Source organism: Biomphalaria glabrata, chromosome 12 (assembly GCF_947242115.1).
Source record: "Biomphalaria glabrata chromosome 12, xgBioGlab47.1, whole genome shotgun sequence".
Classification (NCBI taxonomy): Eukaryota; Metazoa; Mollusca; class Gastropoda; family Planorbidae; genus Biomphalaria; species Biomphalaria glabrata.
In genome coordinates, this window is record NC_074722.1 from 19,168,182 (window position 1) to 19,194,238 (window position 26,057).

Below are 26,057 nucleotides of genomic sequence, written 5' to 3' on the forward strand. Positions count from 1 at the left end.
GTGTGATAGCCACTAAATGCATGTTCAGAGTAGAAGTTCCTTTCAATAATCCCTAGTCAAAATCTTGGTATCTCCATTGGATCAAGAAGATTTCAATTGTTAAAAAATACAATTTTAAAAAATATTTTTTTAAATAGAAAAAGCTTAACTAATCAGTTGGATCAAATTTTATTAAAACATGATTTCATGACAGTCCCATTGCATTAAAAATTAGTTACAATCTAAATAAGAGTGAATCTCTCCCCCCCCCCTTTTAAGTTAAACAAGAGAAGGACATGGTTCTAGCAACATCAATAACCTAAAGAACAAGTCACATCTACACAAGTTAGTCAAGAGAAGGACATGGTACAAGCAACATCAATAACCTAAAGAACAAGTCACACCTACGCAAGTTAGTCAAGAGAAGGACATGGTTCTAGCAACATCAATAACCTAAAGAACAAGTCACATCTACACAAGTTAGTCAAGAGAAGGACATGGTGCAAGCAACATCAATAACCTATAGAACAAGTCACATCTACACAAGTTAGTCAAGAGAAGGACATGGTGCAAGCAACATCAATAACCTATAGAACAAGTCACATCTACGCAAGTTAGTCAAGAGAAGGACATGGTGCAAGCAACATCAATAACCTATAGAACAAGTCACATCTACGCAAGTTAGTCAAGAGAAGGACATGGTATAAGCAACATCAATAACCTAAAGAACAAGTCACACCTACGCAAGTTAGTCAAGAGAAGGATATGGTGCAAGCAACATCAATAACCTACACAAATGAAAAAATAAATATTCACTAGTTTCCAACTACTGAAGATGCTGTACAAATTTGTGAATCCAAAGAAAATGTTTTATTAAGGTTTAAAATTACTGTTACCACCAAACTTTCTTCTCTGTTGAGAAGTATGATGTGGCTAATGGTCACATCTGACATGTCAGTCTAGCTTTATAAGCCAGGAGAACAGGACAAATGCCATAAATACTTCATACATGTAAAGTTCCCCTTTCAGACCTTGAGATCTATAGGGCAGATGAGTAAAGTTCATCTGTTTCTGTGGCCTACGGTTAATGAGGGTGTCATGTGGCCAGCATAACAATCAACAGCCTTTACTTTTCCCGAACTAATGTCAGGTACCCATTAGAGCTAGGTGGACTCAGGCACCCTAAATATCCCAAAATTCAAAATACCAGTCTTCACCGAGATCTGAATCTGGAGCCAAGCGCATTACCATTCAGCCACAGCACCTCCTAATACTTCACACATAATTTATGAAATGGATTCATACATAAGTTATGGCCAATATGTTTACATTAAATAGCAGAGTTTATGCATAGGCCATAAGTATCATATTGTATCTTGTAGTGACTTTCAACCCAGGACTTTGTTCTTACCAGGGCACAATGAATGAGTCTCTTCAACTCACTGTAATGACTAGCATCAAATATGTGAAGAATTACCAACAACAACAAAAAAATACTGGTCAGGATGGCTGATTGTTTGTTTTAGCCATAAACTTATAATAGAATGCTGGATCAAAAAATTTCAGTAAATACAAATTTTCAAATATGAAACTGAATAAAAGTCTAAAGAAAGTCTTAAATTTTGTTTAGACCAAGTTATACAACATTTTGTTCCTTAACACTAGATACATGTTATTCACATCGGCCAAATTATGACTATTTCTAAACCTCTTCTCTTCCATGACTATAACAGTATTGATATAATAATAGTAACTGGTATCATTCAAATATATTTTTAAGTTTGTTGTACTTGCATTATGATGTTTATTTCTTTTTACAGTACTAATGTCTAAGTCAATAAATAAAACAAACATCAGATCTACAAATCTCTAATGTGCACACAGGCCTATACTACTGTAATGTACACGCACACACATACTTGATAGCAAATCGCCTGTCACTCTTATCACAAATGTTTGCTACAAACAAAGACCCATGAAGAAACAATATTGCAATGCACATTGTGGAAATGTGCACAGGAATATATGGGAGTGAACAAACACAGCTTGGGCTATATATACAATAAAGATTTATGTACATATAACACATTTAAACATTTCACTTAGTGTATTTAATAGTATTAAAATAAATTGTTGCATCATTTAATAATATAAGAAAAAAATACATGTTTATCTTAGTGAAAAATGTCATGAACTATACAATTCAGTGAACAAATATCAGCTAGCTTCATAGAATTAGTGTTAGTACTCAATAAAAAGTTTTAAAATGTCCATTGGGTCACATCAAAGAAAAAAATAATAAAGTGAATAAATATTTCAAGCAATTAGGCTACTGTCTGTTGCTTCTAAAGTTGATACTCCATAAGCTCTAATTGAACTAATAACTTTATTTCAATTCCATATTTTAGAAATATAACTACTCTCTTGCCGTTGCTCCATTAGCATTGTAAAGGACAGCTTTTTCAAGGTCTAGAAATGGCAATGACTCCTAATGATTGAGCAAGATGAGAAATAAATGATGGACTAATAAATAAACATGTTGGTCACTTTTGTACATGCCTGCATACACACAAGCTGACAAAGTGAACATGTAAGGTGAGGTGTAAAAGAAGATCTACCAAAACAAATATATTCAAGAGTGATGACATAGCAGGCCAAAGCATTGACAGCCTCTATAATGTATGTATGCATATACATAGACATACCTACATAAAGTTATAAAATCTTCAAATAAAAGCAAAAGTTGTCATTAGGTTTCAAGTGACATGTACACTTCTAATTGATAAGTGAAGCTGCTCCAACATACAATTGAACATGAATAAACAAAAATGAAATGACCATTCAAGAACATGATTTAAACAAATATGAAATGGGACATATAAAAACTGAATATAAACCATAATGAAGTATAAAATGAAATAAATTATCCTTAAATAAGTTCCATTATTTAAGTGAGGATTTATTTGAATCATAGAAACAAATAACAGAATCCACCAAGTGATTGGAAAGAAATGGCTCTAGAAAGCTAATCTGGTGTGGCTGGAGGCTCAGTGCTGAAGTACGGAGTGGCATCCTTTACCAAGATTGTGTGACAAACATCACACACTTTGGCTGGTCTAAAGTTGGGTCCACTGTTCACAGCTTTATTGGTGCAATCAGAACAAAATATTTTTCCACAATGACGACAATGGTGCTGTAGATTTATGATTAGAAAATAGTATAGACAATAGATTATTTTGATTTAAAAAACAACAACTTTGCTTTTAGGGACAGGATGACTAAAATTGTTTAAAAAAATATAAGTTAATTAGAAAATTATTAATCAAAAAATAAATTGATTACCTTGCGTTTGGTGACAGAGAAAGGCTGTCTACAATTGTTGCAGTCCTCAACATCATCCTCATGCTGCCATCGAACTTCATTTTCAGCTTGACGAATTTTTTCTAATTGGATCTGTTTCAATTTCAAATGAAAATATTTTTAAACATGACAAAAAGTAGTTTGTGTTTAAAAAAGAACAAAACAAAAATAACTTATTTGTAACCCCTTCAAGTCATTGTACTCTGTAACAAGAGGGTCAATAAGGGTAGCTATTCTTTTTTCAAAAAGAGTTAGTCCCCTTTAATACTTTATTTAAGTCCCTGTTAACTGTTGACAATTGCCACTCTCTCTTGAGTCTTTGAGCTGACCAGTGTAGTTTGAACTAAATCATATAATGTTTAACTAATACTTGTGTTGTTGTTCTATTACTGTGTTACTCAATAGGAGTGTGCCACTGTTATGGGAAGAGTGTTTCAATAATGAGCTAAGTAGACTTTATTTATTTGTTAGTAATAAGTTGGTTTATGTAAATATTATGTCTACTTATTCTCTTTTCCTCTCCTGTATCTTTTTTTAATGTAAAAGACATCTTTTGTTTTGATACGAGACAGTAGTGTGTCTCATGGATGATGTCATTTCATTGTTAGTGCATGTATTATATTATTGTAAACCATTGTTTTGGTATTTGACATAAGACACTATTGTGCCTCTGTGATGGTGGTTCTTTAATTATTTTGACCTGAACCTGTCTTACTACTTTGATTTGTTTCATTATTTCATTTTCTATTGTTAGCCTTTATTTCCATTCATACTTTCCATGATCTTTTTCTTTTGTTTCTAAATAAACTCTTTTGTTTGTTGCAACTGAAATCTCAGTATTATTACTTGTCTGTCTCAGTCATTTTGTATATCTAGAGGCTATAGTTGATAGTCTAGACAATATAATTTGGGACCACAAAGTACCACTGGACTAACTTGCCAGTACACCAGAAGTCACTGGTCTTATGACCTATTTTATTAATACAAGGTCACATACTCCCACTAAGACACATAAACTGGCGTAACAGATTGTAGGAGATAATTAAACAATTTAAAACTTTTTTCTGCAATCTTGATGGAAATACATCACATTTTGAACTTGTTTTAGAAATGGTTTATATGTCTAGCTATAAACAAAAGTGCTAGTTTTTGATATACCATAAATATACTAATCCCTGTCCATACAAAATGTTGCTGAGTGAAATGTTTCTCTCTCAAGATGTAAAAATCCAAAGAGAGAAATGTGGACACTAAAAACAATTTTTATTAATATAAAGCCAAGAAAATGTCACTAAATTTTCATTTATTAATAAAAAGGTTATCTTTTTTTTTCTTACCGGTACTCCAATAAAAAGAGTATATGATGGATAATCTCTCATATTCTTTAATTGTTTCAGTGCTTGTTGAAGTTGTAGTCTAAGCCAAGCTGGCAAGATATTCAAGATCTTTTCAGAGATAATAACTGAAGTTTATAATAGTTGCTCACAATGTTAATGACTTCTGCACACTGTTGATCTCATATCTGTTTTGGCAGTTAATTTGTATTCCACACTCTCTAGATGTATTGTTAATGCACATCACCAAATCTGCTAGTTTTCTGTTCCTCCCAAAGCATCTATATCTTCCACAAAATTCTAGTCATTTTAAAGATATAATATTCACAATTCCTTCGTGGTCTTGCAGAGTATCTTCCAATCTTCTCTTTAAAAATTATGAAAAAGGTAGGGGCAGTTGTTTTACTCCCAACTTTGGTTTTGAAACATTCCCCTATGTATTCATTTCTGACTGTCTGAATTACTTTTATGGTGTTTTTACAGATGTTGAAGTTTCATAGTCCAAAATGCTCTATGCAAGCCTAAATGAAGACTTGGACATAGACCTTCTCAGACTGGGCGTCAAGCTGTATTCATTAAAATCTGTCTGCAGTCTCTTTTCAGCTGTTGTTTGCCTGTATTAGGTGTTAAACTTCCTTGTTAAGAGTGGTCTTATGCCGTCATCAAGTTAGATTATTCTATATTTGATGTTTCTGTAGCAATTGAAATTTTACAGGGTGGAGTTGCTAGCCCAAGGCTAACCCTGCCCCTTTCTCATCTGGGCTATTGAAATTGACAGACATGGTAAAGGTTTTGCTAGTGTTAAAGGTATTTTTAAAAAAGTAACCTAACACTAACTGTCCTCCTGCTGTCCATCAGCCTGCCTGCTCTTCCTGATTTTGAATGCTTTAAAAAAAATTTTCAGCAGGACTTTGAAACAGACAGCACCATGGTTAAAACAAATTTGTTGGTTGTTTTCTTTGATAAAGATAAGACTTAAGTTCTTCCCTAGATGACATATTTTTTAAACATATATGGCTATGGTGTTTTCTCCAGTCTTTCCTAGTTCAGCATGGATATTCTTTTGCTGAATTACAGGTACCCTTTTTTTTTAGTAATTAGACTTGGTCCTCTACTTCTGAGATAGACATCATGTATCAGAAAATAGACTTGGTCCTCTACTTCTGAGCTGGACATCATGTATCAGGAACTTGACTTGGTCCTCTACTTCAAGGCAGGACATCAGGTATCAGGAAATAGACTTGGTCCACTTGGTCCTCTACTTCTGAGCTGGACATCAGGTATCAGGAAATAGACTTGGTCCTCTACTTCTGAGATGGACATCAGGTATCAGGAAATAGACTTGGTCCTCTACTTCTGAGATGGACATCAGGTATCAGGAAATAGACTTGGTCCTCTACTTCTGAGCTGGACATCAGGTATAAGGAAATAGACTTGGTCCTCTACTTTTGAGAAGTAACTTTCAGTATTAATGAGTTTAATAAGTCTCTATAGTACAGAGCAGTACACAGCTTCAGAATGTTTTCTTCTGGTCAGTATGTAGTACACATCTTCAGAATTATTTTATTCTTATCAGTATGTAGTCCACATCTTCAGAATGTTTTCTTCTGGTCAGTATGTAGTACACATCTTCAGAATTATTTTATTCTTGTCAGTATGTAGTCCACATCTTCAGAATGTTTTCTTCTTGTCAGTAAGTAGTACACATCTTCAGAATTATTTTCTACTTGTCAGTATGTAGTCCACATCTGCAGAATGTTTTCTTCTTGTCAGTATGAAGTCCACATCTTCAGAAATTTTTCTTCTTGTAAGTATGTAGTCAACAACTTCAGAATGTTTTTTTCTTGTCAAATATTTACTGTTTAGATCTTACACTGTTTCTTTCTTACTATTAATCTCTTTCAAGCCATCTTCTTTTTCCTTACATTTTATTTCTTCTTCTTGAGCATTATGGTCTTTCTGAGCTCAAGGAGGAACACTTAATAGTACAAGACATCAGCTTACAAGACCAAGAAGAGCTTGACCTCTACAAGATATGAAAACAACTTTATTTGAAGAACAATTATCTTACAAGAAGACAATTTAAAAAAAAAAACTTACTTGCAATGACTGTGAAAGTTTTACAAAGTCTCTCTGCACTGCTTCACTGTTGTCTAAATCTACTTGCAAAGCTTGAACTTTATTTTTCAAAATATGGTTTTCTGATTCTAGTTTAGACTGTAAAATTAAATGCATTCATTAAATCCTGTTTATTTCATAAACAATAATTATGTATAACTAAAATCTTATATAATCATTATGTTAACTAAGATGTTAACACATAAATGCTTTTAAAGATAATTATGTTTTTATAGGTATAATAATATGCCTATTGTTCACTAAATGATTAAGAAGGGCATCTCAAAACTATCATGTAGCAGACAACTGGCTAAATGACTTGTATTTAAAATCAAAAAGCTATGACCTTTCTTTTATCCATTTCTTCTAATCTTTCCTGCATCTTTGAAATAAGTTGCTTGGACTTCGTTTGTATAGTTTTTAATGAGTTCTCTGATTCTTGAAGTTTGGTCTGCACTTCAGATTTAGAAGCTGATTCTTTTTCTAATTCTTTGCGCAGTATTTCAAGTTCACCTGTTAGAGGAGGTGTCAATAAAACCAAATATTTGATTCATATTTGTATTTTTGTATTTTGGGTTTTTGGCACATCAGTACAATTTAGGCCATGTCGTGCCCGTAATCCCTCAGCGGTTATTAACAAGAGCTAAATTTATACAGTTAAGTCATTAAAAACAAGAACTATTCACAGTTAAGATAGTAAAAATTAATAAAAATCTGTTGTAAATATTACATGTTCACATTTTTCTTTGCCCTATCACAAATCAAACCTTCGCAGACAACCCCACCAATATGATTAAATTGAATCCTTCATTGGTTCATTGGTCAACTGTATAAATCTTGATCTTACAGCTCCAGATTTGTTTAAATAATAACAATAACATAAGAAGAATAAAAGAGGCTAATCTATTGAACCCATTGGAATACTTATACATTCTAATTAGCAAGTAAGATGGCCTTAGTTCCTTTGTTTTTATTTCACACAACAGATAAACAGTTCAACTGTACTGAAAACTGTGAATCAACATACCAACTTTAGCTTGTAGAGCACTGATTTCTTGAGTCAATGTTTCCTCAAGAGTACATTTCTCTTGTTGCTCCCCCATGACCTGAGATTTCAAAAAGACTATTTCACTGCGCAGTGTTTCTTCTGTATGCTCTTTAGCTACTTTGGCTGAGATAATTTCCTCTCTGTATTTTAATAAGAGTAACTGCATATCCTAAAGAGAATAAAATATGACATAAAATCTCTATTAACTACTCATTTCTTTAGTAAATACAATATGTAAAAATCTATTTAAATAACATATTTTCAGAACAAACATTTGTAAGATTCTTTTTTGATGTCAACAGACAGGAGGCTCGCTGTTTAATAACAGTTAAAAGATTATAATATTCATAAATATTTTATTTTCCTTATGATACAAAGTTTTTTTTTTATATTCAATGTCTAAGAATTTGTTTTGCTTTAAGAATTTTTCAGAATGTTATTATCCTTCTAAATTTAAACAAAACAAAAAAAGCTGTGCACATATACATTTATTGTTGAATTGGATCAAGGTTAAATTTAAAATCCATAAAGCAAAAACAATTGGTATCATTTAGATCTGAAAGAGTTACCTCTAGATTGTTGGGTAGATTTATGTCTTCATTCTGTAACTGTTGAGCTGTCTTTGAATATTTATCCACAAGACTATCATTTTCTTCTTGAAGTTTGATCAGCTGAAACAGAAAAGGTTTTGTTGGAATTTGAACAGCAATATAAAAGACATTTAAAACTCTGTCTGTGTTTTAAAACAAAGAACACTACTAAGATAGTCACCTCATTTTGTGCTTCCTGTCTACCATCAACCAGAGTTTTCTAGAGAAAAAAAATTAAATAACAATGAAAACTTGTTAATATATTTCTTTGTGTGAAAACAAAGAGCTAAAGCTTCTCTTGCTGACTTACACTATAGTCTTGAAGCTGGACATGGGTGGCCATTATTTGTTCTTTCATGTCTTTTATATATTTCTCACAGTCTACAAGTTTGTTAGTTAAATGAGAAATCTGTAAAAGTGAATCATTTTGTATCAATTTCATTAACACATACAAAATATTCAATTTAATTAGTATGCCTGGTTCTTTAATAATTTATATAAAAGGAACTGCATGGTCTATAAAACAGATTATGCAAATGCAAGGAATAGCCCAAATAATTATTATATGCTAGTCGTTAAAACAGGTTATACAAATGAAATGGTTTTAGTTAAAGCAAATAAAATTCCCTGGTCAAATAGTTTGGATGCCAATCAAAAAAGTTGAAGCACTTTTAGAAATGGGACTTCAATTATCACCATGACTAAAGTTTATCCAGTAGGTGCCTGAACTTAAAAAGAAAACTTTTAAAAAAATTTCACATCTAAAAAAATAAACTTGTTTGACCTACTTGTGACTGTGCATCTTCAGCTGCATTTTTTAAAGCTTCCTCTAGCTCAGTTTGGTACTTCAACAAGTTTTTGTTGGTCATTTGTTCACTGGCCAAAGATCTTTCAGTATGTTTTATTTCTGTCTTGACATTCTTGAGTTCTTCCTGTACAGTCTGCAGCTGGCTCTCATAGTTCTTACACATACTGCATGGGCGACCAAGTTTCTCTCTGGCCAATTTCATCTAGACACATGTATTGCATTTGTTTTTCAAACATTATCTTTGTTATGTAATAATTTGAACAAATAAATGAATCAAAAAAAAATTAAATAAAACAAAGTCAACTTAATATCAATAAAAGTAAATGTCTTTGTAAGAAAACACTTCAATTTAAGTTGACTAATTTTCATGAGAAAATGTATGGCTAAAGAAAGTACTTTTAATAGCTTGGTAATGAATAGCTATCCTATTTCTAAGATATTCACTGGAACAGCTAAACCAAAGGCCTGAAAGTTAAGGCCACCTTTAACTAAAGATATCCTCACAGTGAAAAAGAGACAATTAATGCCTTCTTGTCCTAAATCAGTTCTCCAAACTATTGAGTATGGAATTTATATTAAGTTTCCTGGCTCAGAATCAGTAAACCTCTATGGATCATGTGAAAGCAACCAAGGTGATAAAAGACCAACAAATCTGCCAGAGGCAGCTGAAGGCTACAAAGGTCATCCTACTGACACATAGTCCATTTTTGTCATGGGCTATACAAAACCCAGGAACATCATTACCTAATAGTGACATCGTGCAGATCTCATAAAACAGGACTGACAACAAAACTGTAGACTTTCAAATGAAGGTTATCACCATCATTCCTAAGTGATCATCCCTGAAACTAGTACATTGTCATTCCCAAGTGATCATCCTTGAAACTAGTAGATGTCATGCCCAGGTGATCATCCCTGAAACTAGTAGATTGTCAAGCCCAAGTGATCCTCCCTAAAACTAGTAGACTGTCATGCCCAAGTGACCATCTCTGAAACTAATAGATGCCCATGTGATCATCTCTGAAACTAAAAAATTGTCAAGCCCAGGTGATCCTCCCTAAAACTAGTAGACTGTCATGCCCAAGTGACCATCTCTGAAACTAGTAGATGCCCAGGTGATCATCCCTGAAACTAGTAAATTGTCATGCCCAGGTGATCATCCAAAGGTTTAGAGAAAAAATGCTCAGATCTCCAAAGTCTCAAGTGCTTCCAAATTCCAACTTTTCCTCTTCCAACATTTAGAAATAGAGAAATAGCCTGTTGAGTTTAGTAGCATGAAAAGTGCTCCGAGCTTTTCATTAAAGACTATCCTAGCCTAAACAAGCTATAGCATCTCAGTGCAGGTGGGTCAATGTTCCATAGGTTTCCATATTGTCCCTTTTGTAGGGAGGGAAAGCTAACAATGTTATCAAGTTCTTATTCATCATAGGTTAAGAACATCACTTCCTTTGATCTGCATGGAAACATATTTTGCAACACACATTTATTATCAGGGGCTTTTAAAAGAGAGAATTAAACTTGTCATGCCTTCACTCAATAGGAGTTTGATAATGACAGTGATATATAATATATTTGTAATTTTTACCCTGAAACAAATGTTCAATATTGTTTATTTTGAGCATTCCAAATATTGCAATCAAATATTTTTAACATGTTCTAAAGTGATACAATCCTAATCTTTAAAATGTTGACATGACACATTTGAAAAAAAGTCATTAAAAAAAAAATCTAGAATTAAATAGATACCTCATTCTGCAGTAAAGTCCATTCCTTCTCACTGACTAATCTCTTGCCTTCCCAGTTCTGTTTGCTAGTGCCAGGTTTAGATCTGATACCAGCAACTAGTGACAGGTAGGCTTCACTCTCTGGTGTTGGGTCTAAGAAAGATAAAATCATTCAAATGCTGTTTTAAATTTATATCTTACCAAGCAAGAATTAATGTCTTAAAATTAATATTCTTAAGATGTCACAGATTTATCTTTACTACCTGTGATGGCCTTCAGTTGAGCAGCAGACAATGCAGGGAGGTTGAGGACTTTCTCTGGACTAATCCTTACTGTGGTCATTCCTTCAATACTGTCCATACTTCCTCCTAGAATAAAGTCAGGTAATAACCAGCTCATGAAACATGTTTAGTAACAAAATGCTAATGCTTCAACCATATGGTAAGAATAAATTAATAGAAAAATATAATTAATTTTTAGCAATGTTAATTTAATAAAAAGATCATCTTACAATCATTAAGTTACCTAACCTAAAGGTAAAGTTGCAATTTAATGGAATAACGTCAAAGAACAAGGTTATGTTTAAAGAAGACTGTTATAAATTACATTGTAAATATAAGGCCTATATTTTTATTCTAAAGTGAAAACTGAGACATAAAAGATATTTATTGAAAAACAAAAACTATGGATCCAATTTCAAAACTTTAAAAATGAGATACAGCATCAATAAAAAAATACAAATGTTTGTAGCAGAAAATCTGGTTCTAAATGGACTTTAAATAAAGACTACATTCAATAAGCCATCTCATAAGTGAAAACATTTGAATTTGGAAGCAATTGGTTATTATTAAAACCTAAAGGGATACTTTAAAAAAAAAAAGGCTTACTTAAAACACCATCTGCCTCATTCAATGACCTTGTTTCATGAGTAGAACTTTCTAAAAATAAGCAATCGTCATCCAAATCTTCTCGACCAAAGCCATCTGAAATATCTGAACTAGATGCAGAGCGACGTACTATTGATGCTCCAGGCAAATTTTTGGATCCCTTGACAGAGATAGTCTCTGAGTGAGAGCCATCATTATCAAAGGATAAAAACTCAAATGGTGATAGTCTCCCTACTCCTGCACCCTAGAATACAATTCAACAGTAGATTATAGTGTAATAAAAAACTATTAAAACCCAAGACATTATAGTGTTATCAAAAAACTATTAAAACCCAAAGGATTATAGTGTGATCAAAAACTATTAAAACCCAAGACATTATAGTGCAATTAAAAACTATTACAACTAAAAGACAGTGGGTGAAACTTACAGATCTTCTTTTTTCTTCTTCTGAAAAAAAATATTCAATAGAATAAAGGTTGTAAGGTAGAACAATAAAACTGAGACATGAACAAAAGCTATAATAAATCAATAATATAATCAATATCTTCAAATGAATTTAATTTTTAGCATTGCGTATATCTACACTCTAAATAAATACATTCTCTTTAGACAATGTTTCAAATGAATTTTTAAATAACAAACTTTTGTAAACAATTTCTGTAGATTCAGTTACAGAAGCAAATTTGTCTCAAAAATGAACTCACCCAATTTACTTTGACTTAATTTTCTTCTCTCCTCTTGCTCTTTTTCTTGTTTTTCTCTTCTCTCTTCTAATTCTTTGACTTTTCTTTCTTGAGCTTCTCTAGCTTCATCTTTTTCTTGTAACTCTTTCCAAAATAAAAGTCAAAGTATGACACAAATAGATCTAAGAAATAGATCTAAACTTACAAATCAGAATGCATTGAATGTATTCAACAGATATTATAAATAAATAGCTTTATAACTTGCCTATGCTAACATTTAATTTGTTCAATTATATTTTGCTCAATCAACTAAAATAAATTAGTAAAAATCAAGAGTATAGGTTGTCTATACATAAGTTCAATGAAACATTTTTAAAAGAAAAATAAAGAAAAAAGTTATAAATAAAACAATTTTAATTTCATTATATAAGTAAAACACTGAGCATGAGGACATAGACAGAAGAAGAATTAGCTGACTCTGTGATGCGCAGAGATAAGACTTCCACTGCATATGGCATGTATGCAAATCAATGTTGAAAAAACGCATATTATGACCGATAGCCAACAGGGCTTTAAAAGAGACATCAGCATTGGTGGTGAAAAGCTGACATGTGTCAGTAGTTTTAAACACAGTGAACAGCAGCACTTGCAAAAACTCAAAACAATCTGGACAGCCAAAGTCTTAGTCCTCAACACAAAAATCAGACTGATGTGCTCCCTGGTCAGGGGTACATTGCTAGATGCATGCGAATCCTAGACACTGGATGCAGATCTCAAGAAGAGGATCCTAGCAATGGAACTAAGATGCTTCAGAAATATCCTAGATGTCACTTACAAAGACCACATCACGAATGAAGAGATTAGAAACAGGATTAATACAGCAATACTACAACAAGCCATGATGACCTGCTAACCGCTGTCAAAAACATAAAATCAAACCACATCACAAGGTCCTCAGGGCATCAAAAACCTTCCTTCAGGTAACAGTACCAGGAAGAAGAAGACAGAGCAAGCGATGAGAAGTCAACATCAAAGAATGGACAGGCCTGTCATTGAATGAAATTCTAACCAAGACAAAGGACAGAGAGGAGAATGGAGAAAGACGACAGATCTTGTATGGTGCTGCAACTGTTCAACAGACTAAGGGATAGGTGAAGATGATGTTTAAAAAGGGTAAAATATTGTACAATTTTTATATAAGTAAAATATAAATTTTACAAAAGCAAAATATTCAAAAAGTTTGAACTTGTAATGAAAATTGAAACACTGGAGGAAAATTTAAGACAGAATGTGGGCTTAAGGCCTAAGTGATCCACACATTTTGTAAACACATCATTCTTTTTTTTTTATTCTTTCATCAATTAAATGTTAGGAAGCAAAAACAAAAGTTTCCTAATATAAGTAGCAAAAGGATTCAGGGGGAAAAAAAGCTTTCATAATTGTCAGAAAGGAGGTTCAAGCCTTGGGCACTTAGGTTTATGTTTCTTACTGAGATTATCAATTTTTGTTTGACTATGCAAGTTTTTTCTTTTCTTGTTTTTTTTAGTTTGACTAGTTTCTACTTCAGCAGTGGTCATAAGTTCCATTTCTACATTTGTTAAGGCCTTCTTCTCATCTGTTGATTACACCATACCAACAATAACATAAAGTTCATATTAAATGAAGTTACATTTATACCATTGAGATAATTATTAGAGAAATTAGAGCAGACCTTTAGCTAAAAAAAAACAACCTAAAATTTGTTTGTACATTGAAAACCTATAAGCTCCTACTTCCATTTTTTATATGCCATTTAAATCAAATGCAAAAGGAGATTGGTCTTTTTAATTCCTTATGTCTTAAATAAATTTTAATATATAAAACACATTTTAAAAATAAAACAATAAAGGTAATTTTTAGATTTTGAAGTAATTTTACAGTGCACAACTTAATATAATTTTTTTCAACATTGCAAAGCCTTGTTTACAGTTTTATTTTTTTTTTTTTTTTGGTTGGTAAGGTGTGTGCAAGTTTTATTTAAAAAAAAAAAATATATGCATAAACATCCATTCTTCATGAAAAAACAATTATCTAAATCTCACTTTCTTTCTATTTTAAAATTTGGTACAAGACAGAAATAATTTCAAAGCTTTTGACCCCCCCCCCCTTTCTCATCTCATTTGACAGTATTAGGAATATACCAAATTAGGTTAAAGAGGACATTCAGAACAAATTGTGTATGCATAAAAGATTAATGAGTACAATTTTAAAAAGTTTTTTTAATCCATTAGTTCCTGATGCTGGAGAATGTTGTAGTTACATTTAACTCCTAATCTAGTAGAATGCACAACTTTTCTATAATGAAATGTCATTTAATATACAAGCAAAATGTTTAAAACTGACCTACCAGCTATTTGTCTCTGCTGTTCTACTGTTAACACTCCCTCCATTCTGCGCAGGTCCATCATCATCAGTCTTTGTGATTCTAAGAATTGATCATTCGCCATCTGCCATGTTTGTTTTAAAGCTTCATGAGACTGCTTTTCTTCTTCCAAAATATTGCATACTATTAAAAAAAGAACACAATCCATACAGATCCAACAATGGATATCATATATATTTATATATATATTTATATTAACTTGATCAATCTTATATTACAATGTTAGATGAGTTAAACAAGTTAACATTTTACTCAAAAAAATAAACAATTGCAAAAAATACCAGCTTTAAGTTCGGCACTAATTTTATCAGCCTCATCTTGTAAAACTGTCTTCTGGGTGCTCAGTACTGCTACATACATTTCCAGATCTGTACGAGCTGCCTTCTCAGCTTTCAAGTAGCTAAACAATTTCTCAACCTAGGTGAACATTGAATCTTATCAAATAGTATACAAATCATCAAAACTCGATTGATAATAGGATGTGCGGCAGAGACACAAGCCTTTTGGCTACCTAGCAAGAGGCTCCAGTTTGAACCCTGAGTTGAATCCTAAGTTGTGTTTGCTGAGCACCTAAGTCCTGAAGGCAGCACAAAACCAATGTTTACAATAACTCTAATCAAGTCACAAGTTCATGGAACCTAGAACCTGCAAGCAACCAGCCTGGACGCTGATCTCTAAAATGGCTCTAATGATTTTCCTAAAAATGTAACAGTTGATGTATATTGCTGAGAAAAGAATTACTAACTAGCTTGTTGGCCACATAGGGAAAACTCTAATTTGACCATTATAATTTTTCAAAGTAAAAAATAAATAAATTTATATTTGGCTTGAGTACTAGACTTAGAATAACTTAGATCTACAGCCAACATTGGTTTTGAAAGGACTATCGTGTTCAGGAATTTCCAAATGTAAGGCATTAATGATTCAAGAGTTTAAGAAATTAATGTTCAGGAAAATTTGAGGCAAGTCTTCAAGATTATCTAAGCTTATATTTTTTATGGACATCTAATGTAGATTACATATAGAGTCTAGATCTAGAAGTAGATCTAGATTAGAGTACTAAATCAGAAGTCTAGGTCTAGTGTTCTATATAGATGTCCATATAATGAGCATACCAATAAATAAACGCACAAGTATGAACTGCCTGCTGGCTGAATCAGAAACATTAGCGTTCAAGCAGCTGATGGTGTCACGGGTTCAATTATTTTATTATGATTTAAGTTTTAAAAAAAAATGTTTTTGTTAAAATAATAATAAGTGTAATATTTAAAAAAAGAACAGCTGCCCAAATTTAAAAGAGATTATAGAATAGAGATCTGAACTGTACGAATCAAACATCAGAATTCTAATCAAACATTTTGATTGAAATCATACTATTTAGTAGACTTGTTTTGTCTGTTTCAATACTAAAATTAAATACTACTTTGTTACATACTTTCTCGTTCAAATCAGTGATTGAATCTAGGTCAGGCAATGTGGGTGACTTCCTGTCTCTCTCAGAAGCACTCTGGGAAAAAAAAAAGGCTTATAATAAATATATTTGGTATTAAATTTGATAAATTTGGAGAGAAAATATTACATTTTCAATAGACTGCCAATAAATAGTTAAGGAAATCACCTGATTTTTCTTATGACTTTCTGCAAGTTTTAATTCAGTCTCTTTTAGTTTGGCTTTGAGTGTTTTAATTTCATTCTCCAAAGGAACTACAACTGACTTTAAGATTTGGGCATCTTCTTGAGCCTTGAAGAAAATAAGAGAATATCTTATCTTATACAATACAGATGTTACTTCAAAAAAGAAGATGATTACGTCCTACGTGTCATGCATTTAGTCATGCATATTAACCAATGACCTAAATTCTGTGAAGTCACTGGTTTTCCTGGCTAGCTCAGGCAACCCATTCCATGCTCTAATAGCACTAGGGAAGAAGGAGCATTTGTACAAATTTGTCCTAGCATATGGAATGAGGAATGTGCCTTTTATCTTTGTGTCTTTCTGAGTATTTTATTAGATTTTGTTTTTGTATTTGAAGATTATGGTTTAGTGTTTTATGTATAATTGCTACTTTACTTTTGAGTCTTCTATCCTGAAGGCTTTCTAAATTTAGTGATTTTACTAAAAGTGTTACTCTAGTCAAATGTGAATATTAAGACTAAGACTAAGACTGCTTTATTGATCCTTACGGAAATTTGTTGTGATTACAAGGACTCGTTTCTCATATAAAGACAACACAACAGAAAAATATACATAAATACAACAGACAACATAAAGAGTTCATTCAGCGAGTGGCGGTGATAGAGTCTGACCGAGTGAGGTGCGAACGAGTTTTTGTACCGCTCCGTTCTTGTTTTGATTGACAGCAGTCGCCCACTTCGCGACGACCTGGCGGAGTTCTGATGGAGCGGGTGGCCGTTGTCTTCCAAGATTTTTTAGATTTTTCTTAGGCACGTTTGTTCAAAAAGTTCCTTTAAATGTGGTAATGTTGTGAGTGTAATTTTTGATGCTTTTTTAATGACGTTTTCTAGACGTCGCAACAGTTTAGATGAGGCGTTGCCTTGCCAACAACTTATTCCGTATGTTAGCAGATTTTGTACAGTCGCGCCGTAAAATGTCTCAAGGATCTTCTTGTTTAGCTTAAAGCTATTGAGTTTGTATAGAAAAAAGAATCGCTGGGCTGTTTTCTTTGTCAGAGTTCCAAGGTGGTCTTCCCATGAAAGCTTGTTGTTGATGATAACGCCTAGATATTTATATGCCTTTACTTGTTCTATAGATGTAGTGTTTATTTGCAGTTCACGTATAGTTTGTTTTTTCGTTTGTTATGACTCTCACTGCTCTAGTATGTATCTGTGCCAGTTTCTTAATGTTTTCTTGAGTTGAGGGGTCCCAAACAGAGGATGCATATTCCATTATTGGCCTAACCAAGGTTAAATAACATTTTAGTTTTATGTTCTTTTTTGATTTATAGAAATTTCTTTCAATAAACCCTAATGCTTTGTTTGATTTTTTAATAGTTTCATCAATATGGGGATTCCATGACAGTTTTTCATTTATTATAACACCTAAGTATACAATGTACATTTAAGTGCAAATATAAAATGTATTGTTTTTTTAACAGATTATTTTCTAATTGAAGGATATTAAACAAGTTTAAAACATCTAGGATTTTACAAAAATAGAAAATATATAGATAAAAAAAAGATGTTAGTGTTTGTAGCACTTCATTTCCATGTAAAAAGTAGTGTTAGAAATAAAAACCTTTCTCATGCTTTCTTCTAAGTTTTCATGTTCCATGCTGGTGTTAGCTGATCCCACAGCACCCACACGCTTGATACTTTTAGCTACAGTGGACAGGAAACTCTCTCTAAAAAGAAAACAGACACAGTTAATATTTAAAGTATTTGTTTTTAGTTTTTAATGAAAATATACTAAAAATCGCTTATCAACTTTTAGGTTTATATGACATGAACAATGAAATATTTGGTTGGCTAACAGTTGACCAGGCTAATGTATTCAGCGTATGTTACACCTACAGCATGTACAACAACATTATAAGTTTTGATCTCACCTCTCCTGGCTAAGTTTGTTTCGCAGCTCTTGTATTTCTTCTTCATAGTTTTCATTAAGAGATACAAGTTTACTTCTTTCTGATTCATACCTAGCTGCAGTGTTATCAGAAGCAGTCTCTGCTGCTTCTGTCATAAGGCAAACAAAATAAGAACATGATCAAATAAATGTGTCTGGGCCTAAACAATGATTGGAAACCAAAATTTAAGTGATATAAAAACAAAGCAAATAATAAAATGATATTAAAAGTAAGGGCATTTTAAAAAGTTACTATTTTCAAATAGAATATAAATATCTACACAAATAATTTTGAAAGGCTATTTCTGTAAACGGTCAGCCTCTAGCTAAAATGTGAATGATTAATAAAACTTGAAAAACCTTTCAACAACTGCTGTAAGCTGGCTAGCTCTTGTTGATAGTTAGAAATAATACTATTCAGTTCTTCTTGTTTGTTGCTTTCGGACATAGCTGCAGCAGTTTTGACACCCTCCAGTTCACATCGCAGCTTGTTCATTTCATCTTTCATGCTAGATAACTCATCTTGTAGAGATTTCACTTGACTTTCACTGTGGACGTGTTTTTCATGTTCAGTTTTTAGCTCATCTAATAAGATAGAAATAGAACACACAATATTATTAAAAACAAGTATTTTTAACTCATTTAATAGAAAAGACAAAATTACTAGACCAAATATTTTTATTACAAAGCTTATATCAGCTCACTCTGTCTGTCTGTCTGGTATAAAGTTTGTACAAGTTATTTCTTTCACAAACATTCTCGGATCAAGTTGAAACTTTGCACTATTATTCACTGGCATAGACTAGACATGAATAAAGAAAAAATTAACAAATTAATGAATTATTTACTGGTAATTAATTAGATTTCTTCCCCTTATATGAGCTTTGTTTTAAAAAAAAAAGGATTTTTTTTTATTTAGCTTTTTAGCTCAACTAATAAGACAGAAAAGATAATGTTACTAAATGTTAATATTTTTTAGTTGAGGATAAATTCACATAGTTGACATGAGCAGTCTTTAAAGGAAATTTCATTATACTTGGCTATGACTTGTAAGGCTTGTTTTTTGTTTTTTTTTACAGTTCACCAGGATTGAAGATTATTACCTCTTAGCTTAAACCTCCTGGAGGAGATGGCAATGGGCAATTTAAACAAAGAACATCTATAACAATTTGTTCAGACACACACAAACTCCACAATACATATAGAGATACAGAGATATCTACTCTACTAGAAGTGTATTCATGAAATGATTGCTCACTTTCCTTTTGTAGAAATAGTTCTCTAAATTTGGCACGTTTAAGTCCAAAATCTGTTTCAAGGTCTTCTTTTTCTTTTAGCAGTAGTGCTACTTTTGTCTTGAGCTCATCCACTAAAAATTTATGAACAAAACGATAACATTTAACTAAAGCAAATTGTAAGCTGTTTATATTGTGTACAATTTATTATGTAGTTTATGTTATTTATAGAAATCATGATAAAATTTATCATAAATATTCATTATATCTAGATTTTCAAGATCCTTAAAGATCAACTGAAGAGATTTTGGGGTCAAACACAAAAAGCACTGCAATACATTTTTTTTAGAATTGTAATGCTTATAAAAACAAGCATATAAAATATTATGCCTAAAGTGGGACTGTCATGCCTAAGTGGAGGCGTCTGGTCACCTTAATCTAGATCTAGAATAGATCTGATTGTATTAGAATATAAAGATAATTAACTATTTATTAGATCAACTGCATATTAGTATACACTAGAAAAACAATGAAAACATCTATAAACTCGTCATTCATTGGTCTATAAAATTAGATATTTTGCAAAGTTTTAATACACATAGTTAAAATAAAATCTTTAAGAACCCTGCTTTTTTTGGGGGTTCCTGGTCATTTCATCCCAGACACTTTATCCCCCATCATTTCATATTTGGTCACTTCATCCCCTGGTCATTTCATCCTCTGATCCATCAAATAATATTGTAAAAGTATGAAATTATTTATTTTATTTACATGACAAAAAAATTAGACATTAATAAATTAGAAGAGAATATAATGTCATTAAACATATAAAAAAAATTAACATCTATAGATATAGAGCTAATGTAAAAAATTGTTTTTTTCTTGTTAATTGAGATCAATAAGATAGGTTATTGATGGTAGGTACAGAAAACGATCCATTGATTCATATTGTGTACATCGTTTGTAATTTCTTGACCAGTGTTGCGTATTTCTTGAAGTTAGCGTTTATAAGAATAAATAAAACGTTGGAAATGACACTCATATTCAAGAAAAACGATTTACAAATAAAGTGAAAGATGGCCTTCACAAGATAAGTTATCAGTGGCATGATCATAAGTATTCTAATGAGAATCACTCTCATCTCTCAAAGGATTTCCACTACTTCCACCACACCTTGGCCTTTGATGATAAATTATGAGCGCAGAGCAGCATGATCATAATTATTCTAATCGTACTTTTCCACCACACCTTGGCTTTCATCATTACATCACGCACTTTGCGCAGGTGAATATTGACATCCCTACAACAAAGAGAAACAATACAACTAAATACAAACTCTGCATTTCAATATATCTAGTTATTTACATATATTATTTCATTATTAACAAGTATGAAGAAAGTAGAGGGAACACTATAATAACATGTCCAAAATATCAGAAAGTGTTCTAAATAAGCACATTTATGTATTAGATGAAACGAGTGCTTAAAGGCAAAGCCTTAACAACACAATTACACAACGACAAAGAAAAAAATATTTAATTGGGGATGAAATGACCGGGATTAAGTGACCAAAGATGAAATGACAAGGGATGAAATGACCAGTCACCTTTTTTTTAGATATCAAGAATTTACTATCTTTAAATAAAAAATGATAAAATGTTTACTATTACAACTTTTTACCCATAATTTAAATATATCAATAACTCAAATTTGAAAAACCATCAGTTTTCCTTGATAAATTATTTTTTGGGGGAGGAGTAATAAAAACAACTTTTTTTACATTTATTTTAAAAAATGCATTATTTGTCAAAATGTTTAATAAGCATGTTTATGAATTGCTTGTAAGTGTTTTTTGTTGTCTTTTAGTATACTAATAATTTACTGATTACCTTTATTTTTGCCTTGAACATTAAAGAAAACATTGCATAAAAATAAATGAACACTCAAAAAGAAATTTTAGTTTGAAATTGTAGCATTTTCTAAAATCAAACATCTACTATAACTTTGAATAAATGTAATGGAAAGCAAGGGAAGTGTAATATAGATCTACAAGTTCTCCTTTCAATCCTGCAGCCAAATATATCTATAGGTCTTACTGGAAGCACTCCATTCATGTGTATCACTAGTACAGTGTATGATGTCAAAAAAACATGCATTCATACCAGTGTACTTATCACCTAGTAGAAATGATCTTACACAGGAATATAAAACTAATAAATGTGTTAAATAATAGATTAGAAAAATGGATAGTGCACTGTACAACCAAAGTATTTCTGTAATAATCATCAAAATAAAGAGGCATTGATAAAAATATGGTCATCTGTAAGATGTTCCTTAAATGATATATACAAAAGTTTGGTGTTTGATAAGCCCTAAGCCAGCTTTACTCTAGACTCTAGATTATATACACAATAAATATAGATTCTTAAATTAAATTATTATAACATCAAGTACTAGACTCTAGCCAGTCTAGCTAGATGTAAAGAATATAAATCTAGAACTGAGTATGCTTAACTTTATTATTAAATACTTTAACTGAGTTATAGTCAGTAGTACTAACTATACAAAGACGACAAAGTATACTCTGATCAACTCTACAATGAGTCTACTAATTATTACTATCTCTAGTCAGTCTAGAGTCTAGAAGTCTAGACTAAGACTCTTAGTGACAGTTAGTCTAGACTGTCACTCTATTCAATAGTCTATTCATCTATTGTCTCTACCATACTAATCAAATCATACTTCATAGATCTAGTAATCATAGTCTATCAAAGTATAGTCAGTATCTTTAGTCTCTACTGACTCTAGTCTAGAGTCGGACTCTAGTAACTGGTATCAAGACTGAATTTTTTTACTTAATTAAGAGAGGCAGAATTGGTTAATATGCATGACTAAATGCATGACGCGTAGGACGTAATCATCTTCTTTTTTGAAGTAACGTCTGTATTATATAAGATAAGATAAGGTCTAGATGTAGATCTAAAACTAAGTAGATCTAGTAAGACCGACTAAGTCACTGAAGCCCAGTGAAGCTATTTTTATAGAGACAGAGAGATTTTTTAAAGAAATCATACATAAAGAGGATGAAATCTCATTTGACAAATCAGACTCCATTTCAACGGTTCACAATTAGATCTAGATCTAGACCAGATTCTAAATCAAGATTGCATGTCTGTGTTTATGTTAGCATCGGATATTGTCTCATTTTGTTCTCGTCGCCTAAATTTGTTTCGCCATCTATTTCCGACAAAAGCATATTACGGGAGAACACTGTCGTTTTGGTGTAGGCCTATTTTTGTTCATTCCCCTTGTCCGCATGATTATTATGATAGCTACTAAGCAAGTCTAACTCTAAAGGCAGTAAAGGTAGATCAAGTTGTGGTGAGCGTCCCCCCTCTTTCACCAACTCCAAAGTTCTATCTATGAGGGCGCGATGACGTTTAATTGATACTTTAATGAATAAAAAAAATCAGTTGTATTTGCATTGTGGACCCTAGTTCTAGATCTAGAATCTAGATATATCTTAATTCATGCTTAATAATAATAATAAGGCTTGTCTTTGAGTCCGAAGATTAGTGAGGAATGCAGTATTTCCCGTGGCTGCGCAGCCCCAGATATGTGTCCTACATATTTCGCCACATCCAGGGCAAGCATAACCATTGTCCGTAGGTGGTCGATTTAGATTTTCTTATCGCCGTCTATGCGTTTGCCTAGACAGCGGATTTTCATGCTTAAATAGTACAAATATACCAATCTTTTTTTTTTTATTGAGCAATTTCATTAGAAGAATAGATTCTAGTTTCATCTTTAATGATCTTATAAGCATAACTTTTTTTTTTCACGTGAAATAGGCCTACTTTAACTAAAAGCGATCCAAAAGGTTCTATTGAAGAAGAATATCAATGCATCTTCTGTAACGCAATTTTAGTCTGACACCTTCTAACGTCAGAATAGACATTAATGTTTGTTCAATAAAGTACCGCGTCGTTCTAGTGACGTCTTTTGTGTAACTTGAAAGCCCGCTACAAGTCGACTTGCTGAATAGGACTAGGATCAAGCTCATTACCAACTTGATATGCTCTTACTCGAATCTCAGTAACCCATCCCAACCCTAGTTCTTAATTCTTTTGACTTGTATGCTAATCTTCCTACAAGCAGGAAAATGATGTGTTGTAGACGCCAGGAGAATGAGTTTCTGTAACTTAGAATGCAGAAAAACGCTGGGCCCCCGAGCCCAGATTTCTTATCTCACCAACTGGATGCCGAACCTAACATTTTTGGCTGTAAAAGCTACTAAAACACTTAGACTTAGGCGCCAACGAATTTTAGGTCTTCTAACAGGTGCGGCGCCATTTCTAGGTGGAATGCCTTGTTTTCGCTTTCCTTATTTCGGCTTTGATGCTACAAGAATGTCTTAGGTGAACGTTTCCTCTTGTCTAATGATACGCCGTACGTTCGGTCACCACTTTCCAGATGGGGCGGGCGAGGATATCTCTATTGGTAACATGATCTTGGTATGGTAGGCCTAATCCTAGGATCTTTCTCAGCCATCCCAGCTGAGCTAAGTTTTTTGGCTTTTATCAACCTTCCACGCCTCGAAGAGTAGGTGGCCGTTGGGACGATGATTGTATTTAGGATTGTATTGGTTTCCAGGCTAATTGATTTGTTTGTTCAGATAGGCTATGACGTAGTTTTTGAAAGATGGCTTCTGATAGGCCGTAGTTTTTGAAAGATGACTGCTGCCCTAAATAGATTGACTTTTCCATTTGTTCAAGATCTGTAGGAGAATATTGATTGACGGTGACCCTTACATACGATTACTTTGAGTGCGTCTCTATCTATGTACTCTGTCATATCTTGTATTTATTTCATTGTGTATTCCCGAGTGCAAAATCCAGGTCCGTATATCAGTTTTGTTCATGCAATGGGATACCGAATGCAGCCTGATTTGTGTTGTTTTTTTTACGGCAGAAAATATGGGTAAAATACACCCTATTGTCTCACACCTATTTTGATGTCGAAGAGCTCCGTCATTTCATCGTCTTATTTAACACAAATTAACATATTGATTAGCTGGATATATTTCTCAGAATCTCGACAAATTGTTGCAATATACCATATTGTCTTGCTCTTTTCCAGAGCGATTCACGATGGACACTATAGGCCTACAAACGCTTTTTCAAGACTGGTCATCAGCCTTTGTATTCTAGGCTTTGCTCGCTGATATTTCGCAGGACGAAAATCTGATCAGTGCACGATCTGCCTCTTCTGAAGCAGTATAATGTTAAACCGTTTCCGTAAGAAGCTCTTTTATAGCCTCTATTATAGAAAACATGCGCAATTCAAAGTTTATAAATTAATAATTTTACATTTTTAAAATCCATATTGATAAAATGTCTCAATTAAGTTTAAAATAGATTCGACAATCAATTCATTAGCTCACAGTAATAGGCTTCAACAAAAGAAAAAAACAACTAGATAGTTTTTTTTTAGGGGGGGGGGGTGATGGAGGGTGACACCCTGGGCTTTCCACATCGTGTGACACGTCGACCCCGGTGACGCCATTGCTATAGCGTATACAAGTTGAAAAGGCAATGTTTAGATTTATAACGATTTATAGCGTAGGACTACTAGCAGAAATACGCGGCGTTGCTCGTGGTGGCAGGGAAGGGTGGGTTTTAACATATACGTCTGTAAGGAATAGTCATGCCAAGTTTCATAAGATTTATCAAAACGTTGATTTCTATAAGGAACATATACACATAAGTAGAGCACTAACATTGGTAAAAAATCTTACATCGTGCTTTATAGGCCTATATTGGATAATAATCTGTTAATCTAGTTAACTGTTGCAGAATATCGGAACAATTTTATAGATCGATTTAAATGTAAAACATCTCACCAAATCTTCTTCAATTAGTTGTCGTTAATCCATTCTTTCATTTCTTTGATGATGTTTTATTTCGTTGATTAATAATTAGATCTTTTACTATTGATGATAAAAAGGGAAACATTATAGGCCTACAGTTTTATGGGCGTTATAGAAATGGCTCTAAACTTGACCTACATTTCGAAACATCTACTTATTACTCAGTTACCTATCATGATAGACCGAGATAACTATTCAAGGGAGTCAACTGTAACTCCTCTAACATATTTTTTTTCAAATTACTTCATAATATCATTAATGCCCATATGTGTGTTCAAACTTCCCCTATATAAAAATCCTCGCTAGGAAAAATTTTCAGACTGATCTTTTTTTTTGAACCAGACGCTGGGTTCCAT

At 32.6% G+C, this 26,057-nt stretch overlaps 1 protein-coding gene across 7 annotated transcripts; it reads right to left on the bottom strand.

Moving 5' to 3' along the window:
* Positions 1 to 149: 149 nt before the first annotated feature.
* LOC106058569 (rab GTPase-binding effector protein 1-like) lies at positions 150 to 25,833 on the bottom strand. 7 transcript variants are annotated; one of them, XM_056005387.1, is made up of 25 exons: positions 22,847 to 23,051; positions 21,008 to 21,072; positions 19,796 to 19,906; positions 18,898 to 19,122; positions 18,521 to 18,647; positions 18,211 to 18,316; positions 16,573 to 16,695; positions 16,390 to 16,461; positions 15,236 to 15,371; positions 14,919 to 15,077; positions 14,022 to 14,147; positions 12,554 to 12,676; positions 12,277 to 12,296; positions 11,849 to 12,092; positions 11,225 to 11,329; positions 10,984 to 11,114; positions 9,218 to 9,439; positions 8,740 to 8,838; positions 8,611 to 8,649; positions 8,409 to 8,510; positions 7,819 to 8,008; positions 7,138 to 7,304; positions 6,774 to 6,890; positions 3,322 to 3,432; positions 150 to 3,172 (listed from the first exon to the last, which is right to left on the bottom strand). In XM_056005387.1, coding segments are annotated over exons 1-25 (3,090 nt in total). In that variant the 5' UTR covers positions 22,849 to 23,051; the 3' UTR covers positions 150 to 3,004. The 7 variants fall into 7 exon arrangements, with proteins under 7 accessions (XP_055861362.1, XP_055861365.1, XP_055861363.1 ...); XM_056005390.1 differs by lacking the exons at positions 21,008 to 21,072; positions 22,847 to 23,051 and adding an exon at positions 25,675 to 25,833; XM_056005388.1 differs by lacking the exon at positions 21,008 to 21,072 and having other exon boundaries at positions 22,847 to 23,049.
* Positions 25,834 to 26,057: the final 224 nt, after the last annotated feature.

What these genes read in the sequence shown, in the direction of transcription:
- LOC106058569 (XM_056005387.1), bottom strand. An exon ending in AGCCAAGGTGTGGTGGAAAA is followed by an intron (nt 19,907 to 21,007) that starts GTACGATTAGAA and finishes ATAAATTTTTAG; the next exon opens with TGGATGAGCTCAAGACAAAA. An exon ending in AAGAAGAAAAAAGAAGATCT is followed by an intron (nt 12,093 to 12,276) that starts GTAAGTTTCACC and finishes ATTGTATTCTAG; the next exon opens with GGTGCAGGAGTAGGGAGACT.